The sequence below is a fragment of the Rhineura floridana genome, chromosome 8, assembly GCF_030035675.1.
Source record: "Rhineura floridana isolate rRhiFlo1 chromosome 8, rRhiFlo1.hap2, whole genome shotgun sequence".
NCBI lineage: Eukaryota > Metazoa > Chordata > Lepidosauria > Squamata > Rhineuridae > Rhineura > Rhineura floridana.
Genome location: NC_084487.1, coordinates 106,140,540 through 106,163,516, shown reverse-complemented (window position 1 = coordinate 106,163,516; position 22,977 = coordinate 106,140,540). Strand labels below are relative to the sequence as shown.

At 44.6% G+C, this 22,977-nt stretch overlaps 1 protein-coding gene across 4 annotated transcripts in view; it reads right to left on the bottom strand.

Annotated features, from left to right (window-relative positions):
- Window positions 1-22,977, bottom strand: part of CELSR1 (cadherin EGF LAG seven-pass G-type receptor 1) — a 248,708-nt gene that overhangs the window by 5,720 nt on the left and 220,011 nt on the right. For 3 of the 4 annotated variants that reach the window (XM_061640286.1, XM_061640288.1, XM_061640290.1), the window contains 8 exons: window positions 22,038-22,150; window positions 20,100-20,179; window positions 16,956-17,082; window positions 16,561-16,686; window positions 7,992-8,128; window positions 7,596-7,699; window positions 5,115-5,282; window positions 2,419-2,658 (listed from right to left, as the gene is read on the bottom strand). In XM_061640286.1, the coding sequence (XP_061496270.1) occupies window positions 2,419-2,658; window positions 5,115-5,282; window positions 7,596-7,699; window positions 7,992-8,128; window positions 16,561-16,686; window positions 16,956-17,082; window positions 20,100-20,179; window positions 22,038-22,150 (1,095 nt within the window). The remainder of the gene's footprint in view (window positions 1-2,418; window positions 2,659-5,114; window positions 5,283-7,595; window positions 7,700-7,991; window positions 8,129-16,560; window positions 16,687-16,955; window positions 17,083-20,099; window positions 20,180-22,037; window positions 22,151-22,977) is intronic. The other variant, XM_061640289.1, reaches the window with a different exon arrangement.

Genomic DNA, 22,977 nt, shown 5'->3' with positions numbered 1-22,977 from the left:
AAAACGCACTTTAACAGGCAAATAAGCATCCTTCTTTCTATTTTCTTTTTTCATTTGGTTTTAATTGGTGCAGCTAAAAAGAGATTTGTCAATGAATCAGCTGTGAAGAACTCCTAGGAGAGGTATGGCTTTTCTCTTTCACTTACGAAATTAAGGTGGAAAGAAATCGAAAAAGCTTATCTTTGTTTTTATAGCAAAAAGCTGTCCTGGAGGTGCATTCTAAAGATATCAACGGAAGAGGGATTTCTATTTCGAGGAGGGGGGAAAAAAATTTTTTTTTTTTTTATTTCATTTTGACGAATCTGCTTGTTCACGACGCCACTAATTGTTTTGATGTTGGGAACTAAGTTTGTTTTGTATTCCTGAACTCATAGAGATAAGGCAGGCTGTACTGTCTACACTGATATTAGCAAGCCTCGAATATTAACCCAATTGTGGCTGAAATAATTTTTGTTTCTGTGGTTTTAAGAATGACAACCAGGAAAGTGATTGAGACCATGGAAGAAATTATGTTTCAGAAAATAATGGGTGAGATTGAGATAATGAAACAAACCCTGCGACAGGGAAGACAGGAGATGAAAATTGAATTTAACAAAATGACGCAGGAGCTTAAAGAAATAGGGGATTCTCTGAGAGAGGAGTTTGATGGGATTGGAGATGAGAAAAGAAAAATTAAAGGGAAGCTACAAGCCCTGGAGATTGGAACAAATGTGAAATTGGAAAAAGATTTGGAGTTTATGGATGTTAGAAATAAAGTTTACTGTTTGGAATTCAACGTTGTCTCTGAAGAAATTAATGAAGATTTTGGTGGTAAAGTTATCAATGTCTTGGATAACTTTCTGGACTGGAATGATGTGATAGAGTTTGATATAGAAAAAATCTATGGTGTTGGCTATAGATATGTGACAGTGGAGAAACTCTTAAGAGATGAGCCAGTGCATTTTGTAAAAAAGAAGAACAGAGATATGACTTTGCAGCAATATTTCAGCAACATATTCAGAATTCTTGACTGGAATGATGTGATGGAGCTTGACATAGAAAAAACTTATGGAATTAACTACAAATGTGTGATAGAGCAGAGATGCACCCAGAGCAGAGATGTGACTTTACAACAATATTTCAGCAACATATTCAGAAGTGATGGCAAGGACATATTTGTGATGGGGGAAATTCCCATCAGACTCTTGTTATATGACTATGGCTATGACAGCAAGATCATCATGGGATACGGATAATGGATGAATGGATACTGAAACCACTGGATTTAAAAGGACTATTGAAGATGGAAGATGGAATTAATATTGATAATGGAAGAATGGTTATAGAAATTATTGGACCTAACAGATTTGACGAGATGGATTAATCGATATGTTTATTTGGATTATGGCTATGACAATAAGATTATTATGGGATACTGATAATAGAAGAATGGCTACTGAAATTACTGGATTTAACAGGATTATTGAAGATGGAAGATGGAATTAATATAGATAATGGAAGAATGGCTATTGAAATTATTGGGCCTAACAGATTTGAATCAGATGGATTAAGCGACATGTCTATTTGGAGAAAAGTTGAAAGATATATCTCTCAAGGAATTGAAACCTCTCTTTGACTTTTTGTAGAAAGAATAAAGTAATGTTTATGAGATTTGATGATTAATTAAGATAACTTCTGGAGGAAAGTGATTTTATAATATAATTTTAGAGATAGGACTGTTATACATTGTAGACCTATAACTGATCTGCGACAAATCGGAAGTCAACATTTTATTTTATTGTTTAATTGTTTTTGTTTTGTTTTGTTTTTTGTCCTTGATTTTATTGTATAATTGTTTTTGTTTTGTTTTGTTTTTTGTCTTTGAAAATCTGAATAAATATTAATGAAAAAAAAGAAAAAGCAGTCTCAGTTGGTGGCCATCACAATATTTTATGGTATCAAATCCCATAGTTTAATGCAGGGGCTGCTAATGTTTTTGGATCAGTGGACACATCTGGATTTTTGAGAAAGTGCCATGGGCACCAGAAACAAAACAGCTGCTGTTGGGGCACAGCATAGCACAAAATGGCTGCCACATCTACTAAAGCAGAAAAAGAGACAGGACCACAAAATGGTACAGGCATGTTCTTCACCAATGGGAAAAGGCACCTACATCACCAACTGCTGTGTTTGTTCAAAAGCAAGCTCTTTGTACCTCTCCTGTGTTCAGAATAGAAGGAAAAGTGAATGTCCTGACATCCAATGAAACAATGGCATGTTTTGGAGGGGGAGGTGTTCCATGTAGGAGAGGCTGAACAAGTGCAAACAGGAACTGAGAGGGAAGAGCAAACATTCTCTCTCATGCATTGTGGATTGTTGAGGGGATATTTACTGAGACCTGTTGTGTGGGCAACCCCGGGTTTAACTGTTCTTCATTACCTTTCCTCTGTTCTGGCTGCTGGTGGTTCTGTTGCGTCAGTGGCTTGTTCTTTTGTTGCCATTCATTCTCTTTATCCTGAGGTACTTCGCTGCTGTAGTTTGCTTGATTTTCCTGGTGAAGTTCCACGTTCACCTTGGTTTCCACCTTCAGCTTTTGCTTTGCACTTGGCTCCTCACCATCACTTGCTGTTATGCCCTCAGAAGGCCAATAGGGTTTTACGTGATTGGGAACAGAATCCACTGCAGGGCACAACAAAATAAACCAAATACAATAAAAACCAATAGCAAAGTATACATTTAGTCAGTACAACTTGAAAGAGCCTCTCTCAGCAGCTTATGCTGTTCTTGAAAGCAGTTTTGGCAACTAAATTAATCGTCTCCAAATTTAGGGAAATGTCGTGGTTCCGGTGTAGCGTACAGGCTTTGCATGGAGAAGGTCCCAGGTTCAATCCCTGCCATCTCCTGGTAGGTGGGAAGGATTCCTGTCTGAAATCCTGCACAGCTGTTGCCAGTCACCGTTGACTGGCAACGAGACGGACCAATGGTCTGACTCGGTATAAGGCAGCTTCCTATCTTCCTAAGTAATCTTTTGGCTAAAACCTAGTTTGAACCTAAGTTCAGGCTTAGGCTCATGGTTGCGCCTTTTCTCCTGTTTGTAGCCACCTTTGCAGCAACCGCCACTCCACAAAGGAGCTGGAAGCCCAGCAGTGCAATTTGGGGTGGGGGGAGCATCTTTTCCTCACCACTGCAGATTTATTGTGCCACCACACTCTTTAGAAAAAAATACCCAAGATTCATTCTTCTACAGCAGAAGGTTTAGAAATTTCAGCACTGACAACATTCTCACTCGCAAATAAAACTAGCTGTGCAGCACAAGAGATTATGCAAATTCTTGATCACAGACAAAGGGCCAAGAGGTAACTGCCGAAGACCGGATTCTGAGTCCCCTTTACAGAAAAAGGCTTGGTGATATTTTGAGGTTTTAATTGCAATTGTGAATATGTTTTTATTATTGTTGTTATTTTTATTGTATTGTATGACATGTTGAGACCCCATTTTTGGCTGGATAAAGTGACATAGACATTTTGTAATTTTCTTTTAATAAATTAAATCGGTGGTTCTCCAACTTTTCCCCCTATGGACCACTTGTAAAGAGCTGAGGGTCTTGATGGGTCATTTAATGATTTTTTCCCGTTACAGCAATTGTACTGCAGTGTGCTAGATGCTTTGCGATTGTTACATTGTCTTTTTACATGCTGAGGACCACCTAAATGAAGCTTGTGGACCATAGTTTAGGAAAAACCTGAATCAAATCAAACCTCATTATATGATGCAGGGGGAGATCTCCTTGTTTATATTGCCTGCTTATCACTGCCTCTCTATCTCCTTTCCTGTTATTCAAAGGGCCACTACCAGCAACAGCAGCCTTGCACTTTAAAAAAAGGTAAAGGTGTCCCCGCACTTGTAGTGCAGACCGTATATATGGGGTGGGATTGCCAGTTCCTTCCCCGGTCTTTCTTTACCCCCCACCATATGCCGGGTACTCATTTTACCGACTACAGATGGATGGAAGGCCAAGTGGACCTCGACCCCTTTTACCGGAGATTCGACTTCCTCCTTTTGTTGGAATCGAACTCCGGCCGTGAGCAGAGCTTCGGCTGCGTTACTGCCGCTTACCACTCTGCTTGCACTTTAGTGCATTGCAAATGTTCCTTGCTCACTGCTACATTAGCAAACATCGCATTCTTGCACTTGTTCAGATATCACAGAAGACATAAGTCTGGAGAAAAGCCCTGCATTCCTGAGGAGAACAAACAGCTGTTTTCAGGTGGCTTAATGTGCCTTGTGATGCTCCTGACCTTTGCTTGAAATATACCTGTTGCCTGGATTGTGTCAGCTGATCGGTGGTGCACTATTGTGTGAATGAATCTGACTGCTAACTGGGAATTGTACTCTTTCTCGTCTTTCAGACCGTAACCTCTTCTGGATAACACCAACAAAGTACAGCCAGAGGTATTTTTTGCTCTCTCTGCAACTGCTGATGCTACAGCTTTGCAACCAACGAAGCAAGCAGTTTTTCAGCTCAACAGCAGAGCAGCAGAAGGAACTGTGGCAGCAAGAAAATCAATCCTTTTATGTGGAAATGCTCAGTTTGACTATGGCTCATTTTTGCAGCCTTTTAAACATTTACAATGCTGAACTGTCCTGTCCTCGTTTATCCTTAGGAGCAGCATGTGATGCAGCTTCTTACTATTCCGATAGTGACTGTGAAGTAACAAGTAAATTTGTATAGACCGGGGTGGTCAACGTGTGGCCTGAGATTCTTGGTCTCATTTCATGTGTGGGCGGGAACAGCAGGAAGGGAGTGAGTGGTAGAAAGACAAGAGAAAAGGGGATGGCAGAGAGCAAGAGAAGGGGTGGGAGAGAGAAAAAGGGGTGCCCCACCCACTTTGGACTGGTTCTGCTTATATCTAGCTGTAGCCCCATCCACTGTCAGTGTGTGGCCTTTGCCAGAGAAAAGATTTGCCAGCCCTGTCCTAAGCCAATCCCTGTTGGGCTGGCTGTGCAGCAATTTAGACCTCCACTTTCCAAGGCAAGATGATCATGATATCCTCTGAAGCACATCGGCACTTTCAAACTTATTTTTAAGCCTGCTCATATAGCAGCAGCCACAGCCCTGGCTGTTTCTCCTTTACCTTTGGGAGTGCTGTGGAGTGGACCCCGGTCATTGTTTTTCGAGGTTGCTGTGTTCCATTTTTTTTCTGCTTCCATCCCATCTTCCTCACTATCTGAAGAGTGAGAAGAGGCATACGAACTGCTGTGTTCATCAAGCGATAACTCACTGTCAGAGTCAGAATCGTTCTCTGTAGAAGTATGAATGAAATAGTTGAAACAATATGGCATAACTGTGATGAACAAAAACATAGCTGCACTGTATAATTTTAGACACTATACTGGGACATCCCATTATATACAACAATGGAAGCAAGTGAGTTTACTACAGGAAAATTGCAATATCAAAACTAACACTGATCTATAACTTCTTTCACACGCTCAAACATCCTTTGTTCACGGAAAGGTGTTTCATCTACCCAGCTGCCATCATTCCTCTCTCTTTGTGTAGACAAATGCATGGAGGCTAAGGCTATCAATGGCTACTAGTCACAATGGCTCTGTTCTGTCTCTGTTGTTAGAGGCTGTATGTCTCTGAATGCCCGTTGCTGGGAATCCCAAGTGGAGAGAGTGACGTTATGCTCAGGACCTGCTTTTGGGTTGGCCGTTGTAAGAACAGGATGTTGGACTAGATAGGCCACTGGCCTGATCCAGCAGACTCTTAATAATAATAATAATAATAAAATTTTATTTTTGAGTCTCCTATCTGGCCAAATTAACGGCCACTCTAGGCAACGTACAATTACAAGATAAAATACAATAAAACCAATAAAACCACAAACAAAATTTAATGTACCGGTATTAAAAACAACCCCCCCCCCCCAGAGAACCCATAGGCCTGCCTGAACAGCCAGGTCTTCAAGGCCCGGCGGAAACCTGTCAAGGAAGGGGCATGGCGAAGGTCAAAAGGAAGGGAGTTCCAGAGGGTGGGGGCCACAATCGAAAATGCCCTCTCTCTGGTCCGCACCAGCCTCGCTATCTTAACTGGTGGGACCGAGAGAAGGTCTTGTGTGGCTGATCTCGTCAGGCGGCATAATTGGTGATGCTGGAGGCGCTCCTTCAGATAAACTGGGCCAAAACCGTATAGGGCTTTGAAGGTCAACACCAACACCTTGAATTGGGCCCGGTAAACAACTGGTAGCCAGTGTAGATCTTCTAACACCGGAGTGATATGATCACGGCGACGGCTGTTCTTAATCAAGCGTGCCGCCGCGTTCCGTACCAGTTGCAATTTCCGGACCGTTTTCAAGGGTAACCCCACGTAGAGCGCATTACAGTAGTCTAAGCGGGAGGAGACCAGGGCATGTATCACCCGTGGGAGCAGATGGGCAGGAAGGTAGGGTTGCAGTCTCCTTATCAGATGTAATTGATACCAAGCTGCCCGGCTCACTGCCGAAACCTGAGCCTCCATGGACAGCTGGGAGTCAAGAATGACCCCGAGGCTGCGGACCTGGTCTTTTAGGGGCAATTTTACCCCATTGAACACCAGGTCTATATCCCCCAACCTGCCCCTGTCTCCCACGAGCAACACCTCGGTCTTGTCGGGATTTAGTTTCAGCCTATTCCTTCCCATCCATCCACTTATGGATTCCAGGCACTTGGAAATGGTGTCTACAGCCAACTCTGGTGAGGACTTAAACGAGAGATAGAGCTGAGTGTCATCCGCATATTGGTGGCACTGCAGCCCAAATCTCCTGATGATGGCTCCCAGCGGCTTTACATAGATGTTGAATAGCATGGGGGAGAGGATAGAACCCTGTGGCACTCCACAATTGAGAGGCCAAGGGTCTGAAACCTCATCCCCCAATGCCACCCTTTGGTGCCTGTCTGAGAGATAGGAACGGAGCCACCGTAAAACAGTGCCCCCTATTCCTAATCCCTCCAGGCGATCTAAAAGAATACCGTGGTCAACGGTATCGAAAGCCGCTGAGAGATCCAGGAGGACGAGGAAGGTGAATTCTCCCCTATCCAGCGCCCTCCTCATATCATCTACCAGGGCGACCAAGGCTGTTTCAGTTCCATGTCCAGTCCTGAATATGTTCTATTTGTAGTGGGGGAGTGAGTGTTCACATCAGGTGATGTGTGACACAAGAGCTCTTGTGTGCATAGGCCCAATCTGTATGACTTCACCTCCTTAATTGGTGGTGGTGATACATGAATGTGTGAATAAGCCTATGCATGATTAACTGTACAAGCAGGGCCTTTGTGATGTGCTACATTATGTGTTGGGGAGGGTCCTTTGTGTGCCCTTTTATATGTTTCCTTTGCAACACAGTGGTATATTTATGCCTCCTTCCCTTTCCCATCACTATGAACACTGATTTGATGTCATAGCTAAAATAGGCCCTGAAGCAAAACAGGCTCTGAGCTGCAGTGTAGACCTGCCCTCATCAATGGTACTTGACAATTAGAAAAATGTCCTATAATTTTCTATGTGCATGAGGCTGTTAAAACTGAGCTGAAAAAAACACTTACTGTATTTTCTTAGAAGAAAGACCTCTTACCATTGGATTTTGATGGCTTTCTGTGGAAGATGGAGGAATCACCTTCTGTCTGACCAGCTCTTGCTTGGCTTGATGACATGCTAAGCTTCTGGGTGGCTTCATCTCTAAAAACAAAGCAAAAAAGGCTAAGCAACACCACAGGAACGCCTAGTTTGTTCTTTCAAGTGCAACGGTTGCCTGGTGGCATTAGTCAGAGCCACTGCAATTAGCATTCAACCTACATTTTCTTTAAATGCCCCAATCAGATTGTATGGACAGAAGAAGTGCACAGATAAGATGCAGAGGCATGAGGAAAAGGCAATTTATGCAAAGTGGCAATGCATTTTTATTTTATTTTTTGCAAAAGCAAGACGAGAAAAGGAAAGGCCTGAAAGCCATGCGCCTCCACCAGATTACCTGAGAATATAAGCAAGGTAGCTATTGTGACTCTTGGCTGACCTGACGGTGCTTTCTAAGGAGACAGTTGATTCCCCAATAGTTGTGCGATACATATTTGATTCTTCTATATATGTGTCATTACAGTTCAGAGACCGCTGAGAGGAGAAACATGAGAGATGTTAACCAGTAAACAAAGTTCTTTCTTTTAGAAAGCATTCATTCAAACAATCTAAAAGCTCATTATTATTAAAGCTGAGTTATATGTACAGCCAGATCCTGTGCTGAACCTCTTGCTGGGCTATGCCATTTCATTCTGATAGTAGGGGGCAGCATATTTAACTGCTCCTCCAGTGTCCTTGAACACAGAAAAACTACATCTCATGGAGAACAATTTTTACTACCTTTCTCCCTGACATTTAACAGATGGTCCCCCACCTACATTCTGAAATGGTATATGCCATCAACAGCCATATCATGTGATTATCCTGATCAGGAGCTTTGGTAATCAAATGAGCCCTAAATAGTACATTTGATGGAACCTAAACTTTTCCGTTTTTTGTCCAAAGGATTGGCTTCATTAATCTTTTGCTTGGCCATTCATAAGAATATAAGAACGTAAGAAGAACCTGCTGGATCAAGCAGTGGCTCATCTAGTCCAGCATTCTGTTCACACAGTGGCCAACCAGATGGCCGAGGGAAGCCTGCAAGCATGATGCAAGAGCACTCTCCCCTCTTGTACTTTCCAGCAATTGGTATTCAGAAGCACACTGCTTTCGAATATGGAGGCAGAGCATAGCCACTGATAGCCTTGTCCTCCAAGAATTTGTCTAATCCCTTCAAAGCCATCCAAGTTAGCGGCCATCACTGCTCCTTGTGGGAGTGAATTCCATAGTTTTAACTATGCACTGTGTGACGAATTCAAAGTTTGACTTTTAGGAAACAGCTTCTAGCAGTAAAGAGAAACACTCTTCTCCTGAAAGTCAGAGTGACCAAAGGAAAAAGGTTAGGAATAATCCCTCATTTAATTCCTATTTCTAATGAAATCTCAGATAAGAAATTTGAGTCCCAGTATTTTTCCCCTGAACATTCCGTCCATACTGTAAAGGTAATAAAATGTTATAGACCACATTACACATTATGTTTTTAGCTGAACCCCTAAGATGTTTCAAGTATATACCCCAAACTGTAAAACTTGAATGAAATAAACACGCTTGTAAATCAGTGTTCAATATAGGCACACTCAAGAGCCGTGACTAGCAACAGCTCCCTGTTGAGTGTGTACTTGTTGGCAAGCATGACTTTGGCCATAATATTCAGAAGCTCCCTCTATGGGCCAGACAAAGGCAATTATAAGCAATACAAAACATCTGGGAAATCTCATTTTCCACAGGTAGCCTGCCATCAGATTGGGTAGTACTGCCATTTAGCGTCCGAAGGCAAGAATGCACTAGAGTTAAAACCTGGGGCTCGAGCCCCTCCCACTCCAGTCTTCATTCTTGCCTCCGTCCAAGGCAGATCGGAATTTAGACAGAGCGTAGCTAAGTCTTTATTTTCAACTCTTCTCCTTATCGCTTTACCTCTTTATTTCTTCGGGGTTTCCCCTGAGGCTCCACCAGCAGCAGCTGCTGCTTTCCTGTTTAGCGGGGGCTCCGTGGCTGCGGTCCCCCCCCTCCCTTTTTTCCGTTTGTTATTCAACCTTCTGAGCCTCCAACAGCAGCGGCTGCTGCTCTCTCTTTTTTGCGGGGGCTCCGCGGCTGCGGTCTCCCCCCTCCTTATTTCCGTCTGTAATTCAGCCTCTACATAGGGAAGCTTGCGGCGGTAGCTCCCTCGTAGACACCCCGCCCGTTTCCTCCCTCAGGGATTACTGAAGCCTCTTGTGGCGCTCCCGTTTTCCCGCCAACCCCGATATCGCGGCCACCATTGTTAATTATTTATTCAATTCTTTTACAGAGGCCCCTCAGCCCGGCTGTTCATTCAGCCCGGCTTGGGCTTAATTAGGCTTACTGATATCGCCTCTCTCGCCTGTTTTTTGGCACCCTCCGGTGGCATATCCTTCCAGCTGGCTCCTGGCCGTTTTCAAACCCTTCTAGGGCCTTAATGAGAGGCTCCGATATCGCGGCCGCCATTTTGTTTCATTTTTTGCCGCTTTTTTCTTTTCTAATACTTTTCTCACTTGTGGGACTTGTGTAGTCTCCTGTTAACAAACATATACTCACCTAATATATTCACCAAATCAGTATTTCCTTCAGATACTTCAAGTAGCCCTGTTATACCACACCTTCCCCATTGTGTGTGTGTATATTTGCAGGTGCACCTCCAGTAGACCCGTTATACCACACCTTCCCCATTGTGTGTGTGTATATTTGTAGGTGCACATCCAATTGACTTATGCTCCACCTTCGGCGGCGCATTATTAGTCTGTGCACCTTGGCGGTACCGCACCTTCCCCATTGAGTGTGTGTATCTAGCCCTGGCCACACTGCGATTGTTAAATAAGGCTTATCTTTTCTGGCAGTGTAACTAGCGGTCTCGCACCTTCCCCATTGTGTGCGTGTACTTAGCTCATGGCCAAGTTGGCAGTGTAACTAGCGGTCTCGCACCTTCCCCATTGTGTGTGTGGACTTTGCTCGTGGCCAAAGTGGCAGCGTAACTAGCAGTCTCGCACCTTCCCCATTGTGTGCGTGTACTTAGCTTGGTGCCAACCTTACCCGTGTCGTTATTTTCCTCGTACTGGGCGTACTTACTCCTGTCATACTGTCTCTAGTCTGTCCTATACTATTTCTACCTTAGCTCTGTTACCGCTCCTTCCCCATTGTGGGCGTTCATTCAGAGATTGACATGGCGGATTTGAACCCTGAGGTGACAATATCCCCTGAAGCAGGCCGTCCATCACCACGCCAGCCAGCTAAACAAAAACACGCCAAGGCAAAAGCAAAGACTAAACACCTGTCTGGTCGCCGGGCGCCCAAGAAGGCACGCTACGTATCACCCTCGCTTCCGGAGAAACCTCGCCATGCAGCCATTCCTGCACTTTTCCAGTCTCCTTCTGAGTCATCAGAGGAAGAGTTTGAAGGATTCCCCAGTCAAGCTCCTCAAACTCCGCCTGGGCAGCCTCAAATTCCTCCTCAGGAACAGGCGCTACCGTCTTCCACTCTCCCAGGGATACAGTTGACCCCTGTCTTCCTGCAACAACTACGAGAGCTGCTGGGGTGCCTATCCCAACCCCAGCCTTCTCTACATTTGTCTTCTCAGCCCGGAACCTCGCGACAGCCCAGCTCTGCGAGACACCCTGGTGACAATACTGATGCTCCGCTACCCTCCCCTAACCCATATGAGGCGGTCAGGGGTAGACTGGACATAGAGCAATCTCAGACTGATGACTACATGAACGTTTTTCAGACTGACCTGGATGAATGGAGTGGGGAATCTGACCAGGAGGAGGAGATCTCCTATCACCTATTTGACCCGGCGGATTTCTCTCATCTGTCACGTAGAGTCATGGACACTCTTGGCATTCAACCAGAACTTGTACAACCGGTTGTCCCTCCTGTCAAGGGTGCCAGAGTTCTCAAGTCCCCCAGATCAGTGCAGCACTTCATTCCCGTACCAGATCCCATTAAAAAACTGACCAGAGAAGAATGGGCCCGTCCCCTTCGTTCCTCATCCTTAGCCAACAAGCTCTATACCCTTGACCCGGAATTCATGTCCTTTCTGAACGTCCCGGGGGTGGACCAACCTATTTCCAATCTTGTATCCCGGTCTCTCCTCCCAAAGGAAGGCGAATCACTGTTCAAGGACCCCTATGAGAGGAGGCTTGACTTTGTCTTCCGTAAGATCCATGAGGCTTCCGCTCACTCCATCCGGGCCTCTTCTACCGCCTCTATCTTCTCACAGGCTTCCATGATGTGGTTAGAGGATCTCCTTGACTACCCCAACCCGGATCCCGCCAAACTAAGGAAATGTATCCTCAAGATACACAAGGCTGCTGCCTTTGTGGCCGACGCCACGTTAGACACTTCCCATCACGGTGCACGCGCCCTTGCGGCCGAAATTGTAGCTCGTCGTACCCTATGGCTCCAACATTGGGATGCCGATTCGACTGCCAGAACCAACTTATCCTTAGCTCCATACTCGGGATCTATGCTCTTCGGCGAGGACGCACTCAAAGCAGTCCTTGTCGACCCCAAGGACAATCGTAAACCTGCACTAGCTACGGCCAAAAGAGACGACTGCAGACCCATGCGACGGTTTACTTCTTACCGTTCCTTCCAACCCTTTCGGAGAGGACGACCTGGTGGACAAGGACGGGATACCAGGCCTACAAATTTCCGTCCCTCCAAGGCACCCTGGCCCAGACAACGCTCACAATACAGGGGCCAATACCAGAGCAGGCAGGCATATGGCAGAGGAACCCGTCAGCGCAGGCAGTTCTGACTCCATCCCCATTGGAGGCAGACTCTCCTTCTTCTCCAGCATCTGGCTAAACTTGACAAACATCTCCTGGGTCAGACTTCTCTTCACCCAGGGCTACAATATAGAATTTTGGTGGACACCACTGGACAAATTTTGCATCTCCCCCGTCTCCAGGGCACGCAAAAAGGTCATGCAGGACGCCCTATGACATCTACTAGAGATAGCCGCTATAGATCCTGTTCCTCCATCCGAACGGCTACAAGGCGTGTACTCTGTGCTCTTTACGGTTCCCAAGCAAGACTCCTCATGGAGGGCGGTCTTAGACCTCAAGGGCCTCAACCGCTTCGTCAAATACCACCACTTCAAGATGGAATCTCTGGCGTCTATTGTAGAGGCTCTACAACAAGGGGACTTTATCGCATCCATCGACCTGAAGGACGCTTACTTACACATCCCAATTTGCCTGGAACACAGACGGTTCCTGAGATTTGCACTAGGCCACCTCCATTTTCAATACCGGGCCTTTCCATTCGGCCTCTCCTCGGCCCCCCGAGTCTTCACCAAAGTGATGGCCACCATGCTGGCGTATCTCCGCCTCCAGGGGGTCCATATTTATGCTTATCTCGACGGCCTCCTCCTCCGAGCAGGCTCCCGGGACTTGGCCAACAGGCAGATCCAGTTCACCCTAGAGGCACTACATTCTCACGGCTGGCTGATCAATGCCGAAAAAAGTCATCTACAACCAACTCAGCGCCTCCAGCACTTAGGAGCAATACTGGACACATCCCTAGCCATGTTCTTTCTGTCCCCAGACCGTATTGCTTCCATCACAGCCATGGCAACCTTACTTCTACATCGCCCCACAGCAGATGTCATGTTTCTGGTCCAGTTTCTCGGGGCAATGATCTCCTCCATCCACATCGTTCCGTGGGCCCGACATCATTCCAGACCTTTACAATGGGCTCTCCTACCTTTTCAAGCGGACATTTCCAGGTCCAACCATCGCGTAATTCTGCTGGGCCAATCTCTGAAGCAATCATTCTGCTGGTGGGTATCCACAACTTCCCTCACCAAGGGGACACCGTTTCGGGACCCAACCAGAGTCCTAATCACCACGGATGCCAGTCTGTCCGGCTGGGGAGCCCATTGCAACTCCACCTTTGTCCAAGGCATGTGGTCAACCCAGGACCTAAGTCACAACATCAACTGGCTGGAGCTCAGAGCTGCTCATCTGGCTCTGAGATACTTCCAGCCACTATTCGCTCTACAACATGTCCTCATTCGGACGGACAATGTTTGCGTGAAATCTCACATCAACAGACGGGGGGCACAAGGTCCAGGGCTCTGCAGGAGGAAACGACACGAATCTTTGACTGGGCCGAGTTCCACCTCCTGTCATTACGAGCAGAACACCTCAGCGGAACTCTAAACGTTACGGCCGATTGGCTCAGCAGGCAAAAGGTCCATCCGGGAGAATGGAAGCTTCATCCGGCTGTGTTCTCCCTTCTCCAGCGGCGGTTCAGCCCCCTCTCGCTGGATCTCTTCACCTCCAGCCACAACTGCCAACTGCCTCGTTACTTCTCAAGGTACCTAGAGCCAACGGCGGAAGCAGTGGATGCTCTGACGACACCATGGCCAGATGGGCTCCTGTATGCCTTCCCGCCTATATCCCTTATAGGCAGGACATTGACAAAACTCCGACTCGAACGGACACGGATTTTACTCATAGCACCTTATTGGCCTCGCAGACCCTGGTTCTCGGACCTCCTCTCGATGTCAATGGCGGATCCTTGGACCCTCCCAATCAGGCCGGATCTTCTCTCCCAAGGTCCAGTCTGGCATCCGGACCCGAACTGGCTCAGCCTGACAGCCTGGCTTTTGAGCGGACACAGTTGAATACTGCTGGTCTTTCTCAAGGGGTCATAAACACTATTTTAGCGTCAAGGCGACCGTCAACTACTCAAATCTATCAGAGTACTTGGCGTGCTTTTTCCAGCTGGTGCACTTCCAAAGGTTTTTCAGCACCCCAAGCCACTGTACAGCACGTTCTACAGTTCCTATACAGAGGCATGACATTGGGACTCAGACCGAACACCCTGCGTAGACAGGCCTCCACCATCTCGTCAATTCTGTCTGTCTCTTCATCGGCAGCACCCCTAGGCACTCACCCGCTCATCAAACGCTTCTTAAGAGGAGCTACCCACCTCTCTCCAGCTGTACGTCACCATTTTCCATCCTGGAACCTCTCCAAAGTTTTGCAGGCATTACAGCGACCTCCATTTGAGCCTCTTGCCTCAGTGCCTCTAAGACTGTTGTCTTTTAAAGTCCTTTTCCTCGTGGCTATCACTTCCGCGAGGCGGATTTCGGAGTTACAGGCCTTGTCATCGGCCCGTCATCTCTGCGTATTCCATAAGGACTCTGTAGTCCTGAGGCTGGATCTATCGTTCTGTCCTAAGGTCAACTCAATCTTCCACAGTAGCCAGGACATTGTACTTCCATCCTTTTGTCCAAAGCCGGTCCATCCCCTCGAAAAGGCCTGGCATTCGCTGGATGTTAGGAGAGCGCTCAAAGTTTACCTCTCTCGCACCCAGGACATTCGACAGACAGACGCATTATTTGTATCCTTCCATCCGAGATCTTTGGGAAAAAAGGTGTCCAAATCCACTTTGTCCTGTTGGCTTCGAGCCTGTATTTCTCTTGCATATCAGTCACTTAATTTGCCAGTGCCGTCTAATATCACGGCTCATTCGACCAGGTCTGCTGCCACTACGGCGGCTTTCCTAACTAATGCTCCTCTTACAGACATATGCAGGGCGGCGGTATGGGCTACCCCTAACTCCTTTGTGAAGCATTATAAGATCAATCGCTATGCTTCAGCTGACGCCTCTTTCGGGAGACGTGTCCTGCAACACGTTATTTCTGATTTGTAACTCTCTAGGAATCCCTCCCTATTAGGGGGCTACGTTGGTACATCCCAATCTGATGGCAGGCTACCTGTGGAAAATGGTCCCTTGGACCCACCTGAAGGGTGATTTTCACAGGTACGCCTGCCATCACGTCCCTCCCTTGTGGAGGATTTCTGGGGAAATTTGTTCAGTATTTTGTATATAGTTCAACCTATATGTCTCGTGCTCTGTCTGATTTTCTTTAGTTAAAACCTATTCTCATGTTGCAAGTTCTATGATATTTGCTATGTATATTTTCTTTGCTGCTGGGGCTTTTGCCCTTTGGTTACTTTCAGATTTACCACTTCGGACTCATCATCATGAAGACTGGAGTGGGAGGGGCTCGAGCCCCAGGTTTTAACTCTAGTGCATTCTTGCCTTCGGACGCTAGATGGCAGTACTACCCAATCTGATGGCAGGCGTACCTGTGAAAATCACCCTTCAGGTGGGTCCAAGGGACCAATCTATGTGTTCTTTTTTAGAGGTCTTTGAAATGCAACCTGAAACTTATTCAGTTATTGGGGGAAAATGTTTGACTGATTCTGGAATAGGTGCATCTTTTCTATATAGCATTTACTGTCTTTATTCCTCCCTGTTTTCTTTTCTTGCTGTTGTTCTTCCCTGTTTTAGATATGGTTGGGTTGCTGGGAGAGGGTATGTATGGGGCAGATGGGGACAGAGGTTGTTGAGGTGTTGCTCTCTCTGTTGTAAAGCTATAAGCAACATTCAATAAAATCTAAGTAATGAAAAAGAAGAGTTAATTACAGAACAGGCCTGCTAAGTATGATCTGCATAGAAACTAATTTGGGATCCACAACTATCACAAACAGGATTACATAACTGTAAATGTTTCCTTTAAGAAGTGTTTCTACTGTAAAACACTAACAAGAACACTACTGAGATTCAGGGTTATATCCAACTCAGACATATTCAGAGGAGATCCATCTGAATCAATGGATTCAAGTTAATCAGGTCCATTGATTTCAAAAAGGCTACTCTGATTCAGTTACATAAAATTCATTGGTAATAATTCCAAATTATGTTTAAGAGTCACAAAGTGAATGGGTCTCTATTTTAAATAAGAGAGGATATATCCTAAAATCAACAATGTTTTGAGCTAATTGCTGATGGCAGAGAAACCAGACAAAATTTGGCATTTGCAAGTATGTCAAAATACAGAAGTATTGTAGGTATGCACCAGGAAATACTTTTGCAAAATAGCTCCTTACGGTTAATAGTGTAGCTCTCGTTGTTGTGGAATCATCTGGGAGTGGCTTCTTTCCAGTGAAAGTATTCTTCAAATGTTTCCTCACTTCCTTATTGAATATACAGTGGAAGAAAAAGATGAACAGGCCCTAGATGTGTTTTTAGAAGGATCAAGCCGGGGGGGGGGGAGAAGAATATGTGTTAAAATTTTATCAGGAAAAAACTTTTTTGGGGCGGGGTATTCTTCATTGAATAAAGAAAAATGAAAGCCACTAAGTTTGTCATTTTCAACTATGAACCCCACTCTTTAAAAAGGCAGGAACCCTGTCTCAGCATTATATCATCAAACCATTACACCATAAATCAGCAAGGAGCACAAGGTGGATGACATAAAGACAAAATGTTTTACAAAACTTACCTGTAAGCAGCTGAAGATAGCAAAGAGGTAGTGAAATGTCATTACATCACTGTTCACTGCCAACAGACCTAGCAACCAGGTAGCGCTGATCAAGAGCAGTAGTAGAAAGGCGGTCCGCAATACAGAGCTACATGAAAACAATGAAATCATTTGTACTGAGGCATGAAATATGGCAATCCCTGGCACGCGCACTCCCGTTCCCAATTCCACCCCAGGAAAGAAATAAAGAGTAGTATTCAATACTATTCCAACTCAGTAGATCTACTGAAGTTAATAGACATGACTAACTTAGCGTTCATTCATTTCAAAGTAGGACATAGTTGAATACAACCCAAATTCTAGAAGATCTGTGGTTAAAGTGTAGATGTTCAATACAAAGCACAATTAAGACCAAACACTAGTTTTGTCTTTTGTTTATTATGCGGCCTTATAAAAAAACCAAACACTTTTTATGATTCAGAGTTTACCCATCAATACACTGAAGGTAGAGATACCAACTACTGATTTGTGACTTCCAATTCAAGCCTCCTAAGCATTTACACCAGAAATGCTTAGTTTATGGCAGACGTCATGTAGTAATTGCTGATGAAGCAGGTGACAGGCAAAGATATTTACCCTCACCGTGTGCTAGCAGGTGTTTTCCTCACCAGCCTGTATAACTCCATGGCCACAAACACACAAGCTGTGTGTATTATATTGTGCACACTAGCACTGCTTCTCTCAAGAGATAAATTCAGGAAGCCACAACAATCTCCAGAAATGAAATGCTACGTCTCCTTTGTCTTACTCTTGCCTTCCCCTTCCTGCATCACCAGTATTTGTCTGTTAGCATACAGTTAGCGAATGGTCGGATAGCTAGTGACACCATATCACTTAACTACTACACCACCCATTGCAACAAACAGATATTATATATTTTTCCTCATTTCCTCACGCCGTTTCTGGCCTCTCAAATGGACTGCCATCTACATCTGCTCTTACATCAGCTGCAAGAAGATCTACATCAAGAGCTCCAACCTGAAGTCGCACCTCTGGACCCACACCAGTGGGGCTGCCCGCTGGGTTGCCCCATGGCCTTCCTGCATCCGTGGAGACCTCCTGCTTGGCACGTGGAGGCGCCCTGCCTCCATCTCCAATGCAGTAGAGTCCTGTTTGTTTCCGAGGTGGCTTCTGCCACCACACATACCTGAAGTGGGGCTTCCTGTAGCCTAAGCCGGGGGGGGGGGTTCTTGGCTACGATGGCTGAACTAGTAGGTTCTGAGTTTTGGGGACAGGAGGGGGTAGTAGAAAACCTGTATTTGAGTTGTATTGTGTATTGTGATTTTTATCGTATTGTTCTACTTATTGCACTGAGTTTTGCTTGGTATGCTTTTGTACTGTTATCTGTATATGTTTTTGAGATTTTTTTTTTGTAAGTCGCTTTGAGTTTCATTTTGGAAAAAAAGCGACTAATAAATATCACTAATAAATAAAATAAAATAAATAAATAAATTCATACATGTTTGAGATGGGGTTTTAACTGCCCTAACAAGACAGTGAGACAAACTCTTGGAATGGACAAGAACGGGAGATGGTGTTATCTGTGCCTTTCAACTGCCAAGCACTAGAGGAGCCTGCAGAGCAACAGAAGAGCTGCTTCTGGGCACTGACAACTTCATCATCAGCCAGGCCCTGATCCACCTGAAGTTCTTTCAAGGGAACCCCCCCCTCCAAGGGAATAGCCTGGAACCTGGACTGTGTCATCAATTACCAAGGACCTAAAGAGAATGCCATAGACCAGGAGCAGCCAACATGGCACCTTCCAGATGTTGCTGCACTACAATTCCCATCATCTCTGGCCATTGGTCACACTAACTGGGACTGATGGGAGTTGCAGTTTAACAACATCTGGAGGGCACCACACTGGCTACCCATGCCATAGATGTATCCATGTATACTTAATATATTGTACAAATGTGTTGGATTTTAATATGTTGTAAGCAGATTCGTGGGTCTATTTTGGCAATGTCTGATCTGGCCATGGTGACACATGCCTTAGTTACATCCCGCTTAGACTACTGTAACACGCTCTACGTGGGGCTGCCTCTGAAGACTGTTTGGAAACTTCAGTTGGTGCAACGAGCTGCAGCCAGAATGTTAACTGGGGCTGGTTACAGGGATCATACAACTCCCCTACTGCAACAGCTCCACTGGCTGCCAGTCTGTTTCCGGACACAATTCAAAGTGCTGGTTATGACCTATAAAGCCCTATACGGCTTAGGTCCAGGCTATTTGTCAGACCGTATCTCCCTATATGAACCTGCCCGGGCCCTGAGATCTTTAGGAGAGTCCCTTCTCACGATCCCAATACCTTCACAAGTGCAACTGGTGGGGACATGAGACAGGGCCTTTTTGGTGGTTGCCCCTAGGTTCTGGAACTCCCTCCCTAGGGAGGCAAGAATGGCCTCCTCTGTGCAGTCCTTCCGCTGACAGCTAAAGACTTTTTTTTCCCGGCAGGCCTTTGGAACTGAAAGCTTTAAGGGTAGTGATTGAAGATTGTTTTAATTGTATGCTCCTAAATTGGGTTGCAGTATTTTAATTGTATATCTGTTTGGTTTTAACATCATAGTAGTTTAATCCTGTTTTAATGCTGATTTTATATGTTTATATGTTCTTAATGATGTGTACTTATTTTTATCTGGAAGCCGCCTTGAGTTCCAGTTTGGAAAAAGGGCGGGGTATAAATAAAGATGATGATGATGATGATGATAATAATAATAATAATAATGTATAGATTTTTTAAAAGTAAACTTTTATTCTGCTTGCTTATATCTCAGAGGAATTATGCCGTCACAGGGAGTAGGCAACCCATGGCCTGAAGCAATTCTTATACATTTAAGTTGCTGCTTTGAGGGAGTACATCACTCTACGCTATGGGAGAAATTGTTTTATGATGGGGATCACAAGCCACAGTTAGGGGACAGGTGAGGGAGTGGCACGTACTAGACTGCATATGAGGTGACAAAAGGTTCAACAAATGGTGACACAGAAAAACATTTTGATCAAAATTGTGCCCCAGTTTCAGTTTTAGGGTAAAAACAACATGCTCTCCCTGTTTAACCATCCCTCAGGATTATTTTCTTTCAGCCATGGAGACAAACTTACATGACTCCAGTTTTTTCCAGTGAACGCTGCCTTCGTCTGCATGATGCTTTCACTGCTAGTATGAAGATTACGATGTTGATCTTGAGGAGAAAGTATGGATCAGAATAGTAATTTACATACGTTGTTCTTCCATGAATTCATCAAAACTTGTATGATTTTCTACCCAGCTATTTATTTATTATTTATTTATTAATTCAATTTATATACCGCCCCATAGCCGAAGCTCTCTGGGCAGTTCACAACAAGTAAAACATCTGATATACAATTAAAACCACATATCAAGCAATTTAAACATACATTAATAATATCAAAAAATTAAAACATATGTATACACATACAAATGCATATTAAATATTAAAAACACAACCATATGTTGCTGGACTCCCTGTCAGCCCTAGCCAATGGCCATATAATCAGGGATGAGAGTTGTAGCCTTCCATCAAGAGGGTCACAAGTTGCCCATCCCTTGTGGAGTGCATCCAGAGCCAACATGGGGGGTTCCTCTCTTTATATTATGCTTTGCTTTCCTAATTCAAGAAATTTTGGCTCAGTGACAACTATAAGTTGTCTTGAGATTCTGTTTTATGAAGTTTGCAGCAAATCAAAGCTTAGTAAAAACAAGAAACTTTGGACTTTGCAAGCAGTACCTAAAACAAGAAGTTACTGGGAATGCACAGTACCATCATCATGGACAATAATGCTTGAAAATGATGTAAAAACAGGAGGCTGAATAAACTAGTCTACGTTTATTCTACATATGAGGCAGCTTGGAGGCCAGGAAGGAATGGCATGGTACATGGGGGGAATAAACAGTCAGAAAACCCTCTGCAGCACAATAGTGTGAGACTGGTTACCTCTGGGGCTTAGTTAATATGTTACTGCATGCCTCGCACTAAACAGTTCAGTGCTGTAGTGCAATTGCCTTATAGCACTGACTACTGAGATTTTGGGGCCAGGTGAGCAGGAGACTGCTCATCTAGCCCTGAACATGATCAGTATTGTGCAAAAGGACGGTGTTTTTTCCTCCTATTCTGCAGGACTGGGTAGGATAGGGAGATGGTGGCCGAGGGCTGCACACATCATGATATACATCCTCCAACCCTACTTCTATCCTCCCAGTCCACGATACTTCAGGCCAGTGGTGCTTTGCCCACTTTGAAGCTGAAAGAGTCCCCAGGGGAGTAATTAGGATAAGAGGAAATGTTTTTTCTTTCCCTGTGTCTTTTTTTAAATTTTTAGTCTTCAAAGAGATCAGAGACCTTAACAGCTTATAGTAGTCCAGACTGAGAAAAGAAGGAAAGGAAATTCATGCACATCCCTGAACCCTATTCCCCTCTGCAGATGTTAGGAGCTGAAACAAGCTAATTCCTCCAAATCACAAATGGGTGCAAGCCATAGGCTTCATGATACTTAGAAGCACAATTGTCTAGATTTGACTACCGTCCAGTATGATACACAAAAATGTCCTAACTTTTTAGTAATGAATGAATGAATTGGACTGCCTTCAAGTTGATTCCGACTATTGGCGACCCTATGAATAGGGTTTTCATAGTAAGCGGTATCCAGAGGGGGTTTACCATTGCCTTCCTCTGAAGCTGGGAGGCAGTGACTGGCCCAAAGTCACCCAGTGAGCTTCATGGCTGTGTGGGGATTCGATCCCTGTTCTCCCAGGTTGTAAACAATGTCAAAAATGTTACCAAAGAGTTGCCTTGCTCGCAGTAAGGGATGCCAAGTTATGATTGAGATGTGTAACTACTGATGTCGCTATCAAGGCATTTTGATTTTAGGATTCGTTATCAGAGCTATGTTGTTGCATTTCTTTTGTACATTTGATTTGAATGTAGGGATGTATACTACATATGAACTTGAAGAGGGGCTTGTCAATAATACATTCACTTCAGCACATGTTATGCTGTTGGCAGGTTCTGTAATACTTACAACCACAACAATCACAATGGGCCCTGCAAAGCTCCAAATCAGGGTGTCATGAACAGAGAGCCAGCAGAAATCTGGGTTCCCATAGCCCTGTGGATCCAGACCTACTGCAAGTCCTGTATCACAACACAAAAGAGGAAAGAATCTCTGGTGTGGAGAGTCCATCAAAATAGTTAAGATTCACATTCAGAATCCATATAAAGAGTACTAGATAAACATTGCATGAGGGACATGGCATTTCCCCCTTAAAGTAGTCACCATCCAGAGATAATTAGCCATCAGGTAGTGTGGAGAAGTCCATTAAAGCATATCTGATACTAATTAATTTGGCAGATAGTCTACTTCTTAAGACTGAATATCCATTTGTGGCCAAACATCTGATTCCAATATTAGCTGGCAGAAAATGACCTTTTTTTGCTTACTACATATTGCATTGTTAATGTTTTACTAAATTAAAATGGACCCAATTTCTGCCCTTAGGAATGTAGTTCAACTACTATGAAAATTAACAGGTATTTCTCTGTGTTTTGGGATTGTTTTAGGGCTGCTCAGGCCCCCAGTGGGCTTTATCCACAGGAGGATTGCGTCTTTTTTGTAGTATCTGAAGACTGCTGGAGAGCAATCCTAAATTGTTTAGAACTCAGTGATGACACATGGTAAAACTGCTTGTTTAAAATAAAGACAAATTAAAAATAACATATGACCACAGTTAGGCATAGGTCCTGGGTACACTTTTGCCACGCGTTTTCTGACCCATGGGTGACTCTTTAAACCAGAATACACATGGTTGACTCACAATGGGAATATGGGTGTCTATCTTTTGCTGCAATAAGACTGATGGAATTGGGCAGAAATCTAGAACTCGTAGGCCTAGAAAAGAGTATTTTATATGATTTTTTTTTATACATGTTAGTAACCCACCTACCCAAATAGATGAGTCTGA